Here is a 12555-nt window from a genome sequence, read left to right on the forward strand (position 1 = left end):
TATTCTAATTATCTAACTATCTATCGATCACTAGTCATAATAATTAGTAGGTAATCTATCGATTACTTCCCTAGTTATATAACTCTATATCTTATCCTAGGTACTATCCTACCTAACCCCCGTTAGTTTGGCCTAGCTCCCCGCGTACTATAGCATTCATAACATAATGCCCCTCCTCCTTTAGTCTTATCCTTAAGGCTATTAAAATAGGCTAACTAAGTAATAGGCATTTTTTCCTCCTTTTATTATTATATATTATTATGCCTACTAATCGTATTTCTAAGTAGAAAATAAAAGCCTCTTAGGCGTCTACCCTTTATCGTAACGATCTCCTAGCGGCTATCCTTACGAGTCCTTTCCTCTAGATAATGCCTTCCTATACTACCTATAAAAACCATAGCATCACGTAATACTAGGTTTCTCCTTTAGATTCTTCTCGATATACTAAGTATATCCGTTTAAACTTATCACGATATAACGTCTAAGGGGTAACTCCTACTTAGTTACGAAATATTACTAACTAGTATCTTAAGCTAGAGCGCGAGTTAGAAGAAGTAGAGGAAAAGGTCCTTTGCCTTCGAAAATAAAAGAAATTATAGTTTAAGAAAATAATATATACGATCGCGCATAATATTAATAATATCGAAGAACTAGAGTGTATAGAATAGGAGGAAGTAGAATAGCTTTAGAAGGCTATAGGGGTCCTTCCTACTCTTTCTAAGGATTTAGATCCTACTCTAGTTTATTCTTTAGATACTAAGTTTAGTATTAAGTCGTTAGATAGTACTTATACGATTAATTAGGATATATTCCTTAGGAATAGAACTATTTAAGTAGAGTTAAGTAGTTCGTGAGGTTCTTAATTAGTTCCTAGGTATTTTTAGAGTTTAGGTATCTCTTTTATTTAACGAGATAATAATAATTTTTTATATTTCCTTATGCCCTAAGTATCTCCTTAACTTCGTATTTATTTATATTTTCTACTATAATTCTTATAGCGAGTATAGAATTATCTAATACTTTTTCTAATAGTAATATATAAAATATAGGATAGATTTATATTCCTTTTAGTAAGGATAGTTTATAGTTAGTGTCTAATATTTTTTGTTTAATAAGGAATAGTCTAATTTTCTTCTAGTTAAGTTTATTACTAGGTTATTTTATCTTAATGTTTTTGTAGATAAGGTAAACTTTATCTCCCTCCTCTAGGATTAGTACTAGTAATCTCTTTTTATTTATATAATATTTTATTCGATTTTATAGAAATATCTATTCTTACTATAAGTATTTTTATATTTTAGTAATTATTACTATATATACTATAGCTATTAGCGTATATATACTATATGCTATATATATTTTAATAATAGGGTTAAATCTATAGTTTACCTTAAATAGTAATATCTTTATATTCTCGTTTTCTAAGCTATTATAAGCCTATTATATAAATAGTAGCTATTCTACTTAATCGTTTTATTAGTAGTTAATATAGCTTTATAGGTACTATTTAAGAACTTAGTTTAAGATTTTTATCTATTTATCTAACTATAGGTAGAATACCGTAGATAAGCCTTACTTAATCTTTATTATTTCTATTAGGTATTTCTAGAAGTTTAATATAAATAATTTATCTTAGTCTAATATAAGTTATATTAGTAAACTATACTATACGATAACTATCTTAAAAAATATATATACTAGATCTTTTATATTACTAGATTCTATATAAGGAATATAGTAAGCGTATTTTATAAGTTTATTTACTATAACTAGGATACTATTATAAGTAACTCCTATTATTAGTTCTTTAGATTTTAGTAGTTTAATAATAAAATCTATTATAACTATTTACTATACTCTTTTAGGTAGTAGTATTAGCTATAGTTTACTATAAGAAGTATATTATACTACCTTTACTTTCTAGTAAATATCGTATTTATTTATAACTTACTATACTATTTTTCTACTTTTAGGAAAATTATATAATCTCCTTAGTTAACTAATTATTTTCCCTATACCCTAATATCTATATAATAGATATTTATGTATTTCTCTAATAAGTTACTCTTAAAGTATACTAGGGATATATTACTATTTATTATATAAGAAGCTTCCTACTTCCTTATATAAGTACGTTTTTATCTCTTAATTATCTAAGTAATTATTATTTTTACTATATAATATAATTTATTATATTTATATTTTATCTAGCTTTACCTACTAAGTAATATTAATTTCTTAGGTACTTAGTATAAGGTTCTTATCCTTAGTAGTACGTAATAAGGGTATGTTATCTACTTATTCTTCTAATTTTAAGTTCTCTCTTTAGCTAAGCGCGTTTACTCTTCTATTTTTAGATCCTTTATAGTATATAATCTTAAAATTATAATCTATAAGGGTTTTATACTATCTAATTTACCTTTTATTTAGGTCTTTTATAGTTAAAAATAATATAAGGTTTTTATAATTAGTATAGACTTTAATCTTATATTTTACTCCTACGAGATAATATCTCTATTCCTTAAAGTACTAAATAATAGCTATAAGTTCTTTATTATAAATACTATAGTTTAGTTTAGGTCTGTAGAGTTTCTATAAGAAGAAGGTAACTAGGTATAATCTTCCTTCGTTATCTCGTTATCCGAGCTATCTACTAAGGGTATAGTCTAAGGTATTAGTTTTGACTTTATAAGGTCTCTCTAGATTAGGTATTTTTATTATAGGTTCTTATATAATAAGTTCTTTAATCGTAGTAAAGGATTTTTCTTCCTTTTCTATCTACTTAAATTTAATATCTTTCTTAATTAGGTTAGTAAGAGGTTATAATATATCTCTATATCCTTTTAAGAATTTTTAATAAAAGTTTATAAATATAGTAAATACTCTTATATCTTTAACGTTTATTAATATTAGCTATTCCTTAATTACTTTAATCTTATCTTAATATATCTATACCTCTCTATAGATAATAATAAATCCTAGGAATTATATACTACTCTAATAGAACTTATATTTAGCTACTTCTATTAGGAGTTTATTATCTTATAGGGTTTAAAGTACCTTATATATATATTACTTATACTCCTTAAGTATATTTAAGTAGATAAGGATATTATTAAGGTAAACTATAATAAATACTCTAATTTACTTATATAAGATTATATTAATTATAGTCTAGAATATTACTAGTATATTAGTAAGCCTAAAAGGTATTACTAGGTATTTATAGTATCCTTTAGTAGTCTTAAATACTATTATCTACTTATAGCCTTCTTTTATTTATATAAGATTATAAGTTCTTTTTAAGTTAAATATAATAAAGTATTTTACTTTTTTAACTTTATCTTATATTTCTACTATAAGTAATAATAGATATTAATTCTTAATTATAATCTTATTAAGTAGTTAATAGTTAATATATAGTTATAACTTTCTATTCTTCTTTAGTACCTATAGGACTAGGTATCTTACTAGGGACTCTAATAGTCTTATATATCCCTTTTATAATATTTCCTCTAGATACTCCTTAAGTACTATGTCCTACTTAGGGTTCTAGGGATATATCTTATTAAACGTTAGTTTAGTATTAGGCTAGAGTTTAATCTTATAGTCCTAGCGTAAATACTCTAATAGTCCTATTTCTAACTTATTACTAAATAGCTTACTATACTTTAAGTATTCCTTAGGAATCTCTATTATCTTAGCTTTTAACTCTCTAGTAATTATATATATTCCTAGAGGTCTATTATAATTTAGTAAAGGTACCTTTCTATAGCTACTCTTCCTACTATAATTATATCCTAGCATATCCTATTAGAGTTAGCTTATTCTCTAATTAACTTAGGGATTACTTACTCGTAACTAGGGTATCCCTAATATAACGTTATATTTTAAGATCTCTATAATATCTAAGGTAAGAGAGTAGTTATGGCCTTATATAGAGATAGGAAGTTATGTAGTTTCCTAATCTATAACTCTATAGCTATACTTAACTACTCCTCCTTCTATAGTTATAAGTTAATAAGGCTTATTCTTTTTATTCTAAAGTAATTATAATTTATTAACGAGATTTAGTAAGATAAAATTTCCTTATACTTTACTATCTATTATTACCTTAAGCTTAGTTCCTTTAATTAGGATATTAATTATAAGGTAAGTAGTATTACTAATATTTATAGTATATAGGGATTAGCTAGATCCCTATCGAAGAGTTAGTCTTACTAGTAATAATAGCTATTATTTCTTAACTTCTTCCCTTTAGGTCTCCTCTAAATAGTAAGAAGAGTTATAGCTCTCTCTATTCTTTCTTCTTTAGAGCTTTAGCGATAGTTAGTTAGTCTATTATTTTTACTAATTAGGTTTAGGCTAGGTAAACGCCTTATAATTATACTATTTCCTCTATCCTTATATCTTAAGGTTATAGTATAGATAGTATAAGCGTTTTTATCCTTAGTAAAGTATAATCTATTATTCCTTTCTAGGATAAGGAATTCTTATATTCTTTACTAGATTATCTAGTATCTAAGTTTATCTTCTTTATAAAGGGCTTAGTAAAGGGTTTACTTAGGAAATTATTAATAATTAAGTTTCTTCTAGAGATATTATATATAAATATAGTATAGGTATAAAGCCTAGGAAATAATCACATAATCGTAATAAGTATAACTAATTTCTAGATACTTTAGACTAGTATATAGTATAATATATATATACTTATCTAATAGTACTATAAGTATAGCTAGATCTATTATATTAAATCTAGCTATTACTACTTAGTTAGGTCTTCTATTTCCTTATTAATCCTCTTTTATAATAGTATAGTACTCCTCTCCTATCTTAAAGTTAGGAGTAGCTTCTCCCCCTTAATTCTTATATATAAGCTAAGTTCTAAATTCCTAATCTTTATCTTTATTAATAGTATTATTTATAGATATAAGATTATATTTATAGTTATCTAGTAAATAGTAGACTTCGCTATTAGCTATACTAATATTTTATATAGGTAGTTCCTTACTAGCTATACTAATATTTCTTCCTTCTATTACTAGCTTCTATAGTTTCTTTAGAGCTTTATATTTATTAGCTATATATCCTAGTTTCCTATAATTATAATATTTAAAGGTTTTCTTATTTACTATATTAAGTTCTATTAGGCCTAGGTAAAATCTATAGGCTATAGATCCCCCTCGTCGTCTACTAATATTAGCTTAGTTTTATTATAGCTAATTACTCTATCGATTATTATATCTATTTTATTTAAGTTACCTAGTATAGAGTTAGTTATTAACTTTAATAATCTTACTAGTAAATTCGTTAAAGGTATTAGGTTAATTATACTTTATAATCTTATCCTTTATTTTTTTATATAGTATATTATAGAGATATTCTATTATACTTTTATTATCCTAGTTAAGATAAGCTAAGATATGTTTAAACTCACGTATAAGGTACTAGGTAGAACTAGTCTATTATAGTACCTTAAGCTTATGTATTATAGTTTAAATCTTGTTAGGGTCTCTAAAAGTAATCTAGAGTAATTCCTCGAAATTATTATAATCTTAGAAAATATAAGTAGTTTCGTCGTCTAGTATTTTATTATTAAGGAAGTCTCTAAGAGTAGGTTCCTACTATTCTATCGCCTTACTAGTAAGGAGGTTACTAATATAGAGAATCTACGTAGTAGAGTTAGCGATAGTAGTATTAATACGAAGGTAGGCTTTAGCTTAAGTAAGGAAGGTTTATATATCTCCTTTTATCCTATTAAATAGTTTAGGTTTAAGGAATTTAGGAAGGGTAAGGGCTCCTCCTCTATTATTATTTACCTAGAGTACCTAGATCTAGGTAGTTATAGCTTTAATCTACTAGCGTATAGCTTATATAGCCTAACTAGGATTAGTAATAGCTCTACTTATAGTTAATATCGTGAAGGTAAATACTACTTAAGGTTTTAAGGTAACTTACTAAATAGGATTAATTAAAATATAATAGTAGCTTAAATCTAAGTTATAGATAGGTCTATTTCTTAGGAAGTAAGTTAGGTTAAATAGCTATAGGGTAGCTAATAAGTAATTTATAATAGTATTATAGGCTTATAAGTCCGTTAAGAAATTAACTCTTAATAGTAGAACTATTACTTAGATTAATTAATAAAGATCTAGACTACCTAGCTATGGGAATACTTCCTCCTTAAGTACTTATCTATCTCTCTATTATAGACTATAATTATTCTAATTATCTAACTATCTATCGATTACTAGTCGTGATGATCGGTAGGTGATCTATCGATTACTTCCCTAGTTACGTGACTCTATGTCTTATCCTGGGTGCTGTCCTACCTGACCCCCGTCAGTTCGGCCTAGCTCCCCGCGTGCTGTAGCGTTCGTAACAGCGAGCCGTCCCAGTCCAGGCACACATGAAGAAAGATGCCTTCATCAACCAGCATCTGAGCCCTTATCGATCGACGTCATGCCCTTCCGACGAATTAATCATCTATAGTCCCTCACCTGATCAAAGCTCCCATTAAGAACAGCCCTTAGGAGCCATTTCTGGAATCGAGCGGTCAGCTCGCAATCGCCCTGTACAATGTGGCAGTCCGACCTTTATGACCACAGAAGGGCAGTCTGGTCGACCGCCGTCGCGGCACTTGCTTCGTGGACGGCATCCAAGATCGGCACGTGCTCTTCTCAAATTCCGTCCGATATAGTCTGTTGGTCCATTCTCCCATTTCTGCTTCGATGGCGCCGCTCTGCGCCCAAACTCTTGCCATCCGACGGCACTCCTCCACTGGTCGGCGGCAGCACGCGCAACATTGGCTGGATCGCTTGCGCATTCGCAGCGGGAATTGCTGTTCAATCCTTCAGCAGAGCCGAGAATCGAGCAGTCGGTCTACTGGTAAGCGGGGTTTATCGCGCTGACATCTTGACAAGACGAGTGATCTAACTTGTTCCCTAAAACAGCCGTTGCTGAGCACTTTGCTATTTTTGCTTGAACAACGGGGTCAACCTAGGCTTTACTATTCTGCCGATTCGTCAGATATCTCCCGCAATGGCCTCGCCAATACTGTCTGGGGAAATGCTGTTGTCTCCATGGCCACGATTTACAGCTTATCTCCTAGTTCTACTCTCGAGCTTTTACTCTCAGCTGCAGCCTTGATCGGCTCATTTGTTGCTCTCGGCTGCCTCCTGCCCCGCGATGTGGCAAGATACAGGGCACCATCTCCACTTGATTTAGAGCTCGATATCTCTTTAATTGTGCCACGTGTTCTTGTAGCTCTTTTTGTCACGTTGGGGATTCAATCCGCCTTCCTTGGACTTGTACCATGCAAAATTTCTGCTGCTGTCTTGGAGGGTGCTGCAAAGGCCGTCTTCTGGTGCTCTTCACTGCGTGCTGTGAGTCTAGAGAGCAAACCAATCCCAATAGTGTGCTGACATATCATAGAGAAGGTCCATGTCGTGGATGATCGTCCCCTCTATACAAAATTTCAGCTTGTTTGCTCGTCGCAATCCGTTTCGGGAAACATTTGGAAGCAAAAACGTGCTCCATCTGTTGGGGGCCCTCCTAACTGTGTTTCACTTGACACAGTATGCACCTGGAGGAGGACGCAGTAAATCATTGATTTGGTTGCTATTTGCATTGCCTTTGGTACCGTTTACTGCCAATGAGATAGCCATATACAACGGGCAGTCCCTCATCCCCAATTACGGTCCGGCAATGCCGCATCCCGCTGGCCAACTTGTTGAACGTTCAATCTCCGAGTTCAATAGTATACTTCAACGGCAATCTAGTTCTCTACTTGAAGCCGAAGCGGAATATCGACGCAGATACGGTATGGAGCCTCCGCCCGGCTTCAAGCACTGGTACGAGTTCGCCGCCGCATATGACTCGCCACTCATTGACGAATTTGACTCTATTATTCACTCTGTGTCTCCACTATGGAAACGCAGTCCCGCGCAAATTAAAAAGGCAATGAGTGAGGTACTGAAGCATGAAGATGCTGAAGTTTGGCACTGCAAGATTTCCGGCGGAGACCGGCAAGTAAGATGCACTCATCCTCATCGAAGTTTTGACCGCCACACGTCGTTGCTGGTTCAAAACCTACTTGCAAATGTGGACAGAGAAATTCCCGACGTGGAACTCCTTGTCAATCATCTCGATGAGCCAAGATCCTTGTTCACCTCTGGCACTGCTGAAGACGACTCGCTAGCCTTGCGCTCCATGTCGCATGTTTCGACCTGGGACAATATCACCAGATTCTGCCCGACTGCCGCTGTGACCTCGAGCGAACCAAAACATGGTATACCATTTGTGAACAACGTCACGAGCATGATGGATCTCTGCCAGCATGCAGAGTATCGGGAGATGCATGGCTTGTTTCAGAGCCCAACGTCGTTTCGCCTGATAGAAGGCTTTGCGCCGATTCTGTCGACGGGCTCACCTTCTACAATGCACGACATTCTATACCCGAGCGCCGCCTACATCGAGTCCGAGTTCAAGTATGCTGGCTCTCATGACATTCCGTGGGATCAAAAGAGCAACAAGCTCTATTGGGCAGGGTCAACATCTGGAGCGTTCTCCGCCGAGGGCCGATGGAATCAGTATCACCGTCAAAGATTCGTGGAATTTGCACAGAACCAGAAGAGAACCGAGCATTTCTACCTCAAAAATGCCTATGGCCAGCTGAAGCGAAGCGTATCCCGATATTGGAACAGTCGACTCTATGATGTGGCTTTCACGCGCGTTTTCCAATGTAAAAGCCAGGACTGTCGGGAGCAGCGCTCTTACTTTGACATGAAGTCATGGGCGGATAAGGACGAAGCCATGCGCTTCAAGCTTACGTTCGATCTTGATGGAAACGGTATAAGCGGACGCTACTACAAGCTATTGGCATCGAACTCCGCGCCACTCAAGCAGACTCTGCTGCGAGAGTGGCACGATGACAGGCTCAAACCTTGGGTTCACTATATTCCTGTGAGCCAGGGCATGGAAGAGCTACCGGAGCTGGTGCAATATCTCACGCAAACCGAAGCTGGGCGTGAACATTCAAGGAGAATCGCCGAAAACGGCCAAAAATGGTTCATCCGGGCATTTCGCGAGATTGATATGAGTATATACTTCTACCGGCTGCTACTCGAAATAGCCCGATTGCAAGATGGCAATCGATCAGTCGGCTAGTTCTTGAACCACATGCTATAGTTGGTGCCACGAAATGGCAAGCATCTATGTCATTTCCTCAGACGTCCTGAAATGTAACGCATTCTGTGCCGGCGACTGCGCAGTCGACTTCCCCACCTTTGCTCATCAGCAGACCAAGCACGTATGATGCTGCATATAGATGGAAGGGGCGCGGGGAAGAAGGTGGAGAGGGCTGTTTCCAGTATTCATGACGGTGGTTGCAGTAGCTATCCCGTAAAGGAGAATGACTGCATCGAATGCACTGAAGGATCGCTCTCATTTCGCATCGGGCAAAAAGCAAGCTTGCGTATAAGGCCTCGGCATCAAAATATCACATCAGCCCCTTTGCTCTCACGAATCATGAAATAGGCTGCGTGATACGTGCGACTTGGGCATGTATGCGGCCAAGAACTCTCGCCGGGTTTCCCATTACGGACGTACGAGGGGGAATGGCCTGCCTGCGGGGCTGGGAGCCTGATGAAAGTACACTGCAGCTCGAGGAAAAATATTCTGCGCGCGCGAGGGTCCGTGTACGGTCGCACATTAGCTGTGGCGTGGCCAACTGGCCAAATGACTAATTTAGGAAATTTTTCTACACACATACGGTCGTAAGTTATAACTTATTAATATATTTATAACATTATATATAAAAGAATTAATCATATTATAGCTAGTCTTCGCTTTATAAGAGAGGCCTTATATATTTATATAAAGTATACTTCTACTACTAACCTAGAATACTACGAGAAGGCACTAGCTATTTATTCTATAATACCTCTATAGCTAGGCGACTTAGCTAACTACTTTGCTAGCTAGGTAAGGGAAGGAATTTTAGGAAGAAAGCTCTTACGTTACTTAATGAAGCTTAATTAGATAGTCCTTCGCCCTGCTATTACTCGAGTCTAGGTCGATCAGATTGTTATATAATCCTCCCTCGATGAGAAGGATAAGCTTGGCGGCTTGGCGAGTAGGCGGCATAAAGCTAGCGGCAATATCTCTGTAAGAACTATAAATAGCTATATATAATAAATAAATAAGCTCGCGTACGTATTCGAGATCTTTTTTGGGGGCATCGTAAATACTATCATAGGATTTTATAATATGTACGGTCGTACATTCTATGTGTGCTGTGCGGGGGGATTAGTCATTTGTCCAGTTGGCCACGCCACAGGTAATGTGCGACCTGAAACCATCTCGTCTGAACAGCTGGGACATGGCCCCAATGGGATGGGAGGATGGAAGCGTGGAAGTCATGGAAGACAACTATGGAAGAGAGCGAGAGGACAAGGGACGAGCGCGGCAAGACAGAACGGGGCATGATGGATAGAACGGAGTGATGAATGGAGAAGGGGAATGAGGTGTTGGAGTGGCTTGCCGTATTTCGAATGGGCTTTGGAGATGTGATCAATTCTTCATGGCATTTTCGTTATACCAGGAAGGGCACATTAAGGTTATATTTGTATTTATTCTTCATCTTCGTTTACGGTGATGGGACATCACCACGTTGTCCCGGGGGAGCATTGTAATAGGGGGGTTTTGGTAGGTCCAAATAGGTGGCAAAAGAGGACTTATCTCCACCAACATAATTTAGATTAATCAACAACACACCAAGCCAATGAATTTGATGAATAATTCCTCTTCTCCTTGTTCTCTATTTTAGACCGTAGTCCGTGTCCACTTACTTGCTTCAGCCATGCTGTATCGTCATGGTCGCAATAAGGCTGCAACATCCTTGCATTCTCGTTGGAACGCCAACATGTGAGCCAGTCAAATGGTGATGCGTGAGGTTTCTGAAACTCAAGGTGAAAAATTCGTGAGCTGCGAAGGTGTACTATTCAAGAAACTGTGCTCAAGGAATGCAGAAGCTGTGCCCTGTTCAGGAAATGAGGTTGGCAGGTCTTCTTTGACAATGGACGCCAAAGGCAGCCGCCGGGCGCGCCAAGATTTGGTTGACCGTTACATGCATGAATCGCGGGGAGCTTTACTCGACGGCCCGCGGAGGCGAAGGGGAAAATGGGGACGCGGAACGGTAAACCAATCGCAAAAACCACGCAGTGGATTCTTCCGGGTCGCTGCGTACTAGTTTGTGGTTAGTGGTGATCCTACTCTAATAGTGCCATCATGTCGCGGCTGCGGAAGGGGCTTCCGGGCATCAAGTGGACCAACTGGCCGATAGGCCGAGTGAGCTAGACTGAGCTACTTGGCTACCAACTACAAACCTATCGACTTGAATTTATCGGCAAGGCCTCGGTGAGTTCCATCTGCCAGCCATAGACTAGACAAGAGTACTTTGAGAGAGGCTGAATGAGCCCTCTCTGGTCCATTGGGGCGTGCGCCTGGCCTGACGGACGAGCTTATGCCCGGAACTGGGATGGTACTTGCGCTGCGGCTGCCCATCTCCGTGAGTTGCAGTTGCTCAAATTGCCCTGGGGACTTTGGGGGCGTGAAGCACTTTTGGTATAGTACTATGCAGATGATGCATGTGTCTCATAGCAGAAGCGAAAAGGTGGAACGGAAGCAAACAGTAGTTACAGAGACAGGCAGGCAGGTACTGAGTAATAGCTATCGTTGAATCCAGCGGGAGGCGTCAACCATGGCGTTATCGATCCTGATTCGGTCGATGCGGAACAGATATGCGCCCCCCGCGCTGTGCCATGGTCGAGGAGTAGGTGGTTCTTGGTTGGAGAGGGGTTCGGGCGGGTAGAGAGTAGAGTGTACAATGCCAAGGCGAATTTTATTATTAGTTACGCAGAATAAATGCCCCGACACAAAGGCAACCCCCAAATGTAGCGTTCGTGTACTTCGGCAGGCGTTGCCGCCGCTCAACATGCTTGATACTGGTTGAGTCCAGCAACCGCAGCTCGCGACAATATTCGGCACCCAATTTCGCCATGAAAAGTTCAGGGCATGGCTCTAATGGACAAGCTAGTCAACAAGTGCTTCGTGTATCCGTACAAGGCATGTATAACGAGATACATTCCTGCATCGATCAGCTTCATTCGTCCATTTCATCGCTGCAGACAACACCGTCCGCACGCCAAATCAAGAGTGAAAACCAGAGAATTTTGGAGAGATTGCAATATCTCGAAAGGGACGCTTCGCTAAAGCCTGACGGTATCGTCTCATCATCTGAGCCAGCATTCGCTCCATTACAATCCGAGTCAGGTAAGTAAGTGGTGGGGTGATTCATCCCAGCATTCCCGCTTCCGCCCAGAACCGTTGATTAATATCTACATCTTGAATCGACAAGTTGAAGATGATGTATTTACCTATTCGTACCCGACCCCGGAGACCGACGAGGTAAGCAGTCTCTACCTATTCATCGCGTTGCTGACCAACCTGCGACGCTGCACTTCTCGCGCTAACAACTTACCACTGCTTGGA

The 12555-nt window shown here is 37.4% G+C and overlaps 1 protein-coding gene across 1 annotated transcript; it reads left to right on the top strand.

The window, feature by feature from the left end:
* Window positions 1–7710: 7710 nt before the first annotated feature.
* On the top strand, window positions 7711–9171 carry V2A60_010063 (uncharacterized protein; the record flags this gene model as incomplete). Its single annotated transcript, XM_083261324.1, has 1 exon — window positions 7711–9171. The coding sequence occupies one exon, from the start codon at window positions 7711–7713 to the stop codon at window positions 9169–9171; it is 1461 nt and encodes a 486-aa protein (XP_083117450.1).
* Between the last annotated feature and the right edge of the window lie 3384 nt (window positions 9172–12555).

Source organism: Cordyceps javanica, chromosome 7 (assembly GCF_051103115.1).
Source record: "Cordyceps javanica chromosome 7, complete sequence".
Taxonomy (NCBI): domain Eukaryota; kingdom Fungi; phylum Ascomycota; class Sordariomycetes; order Hypocreales; family Cordycipitaceae; genus Cordyceps; species Cordyceps javanica.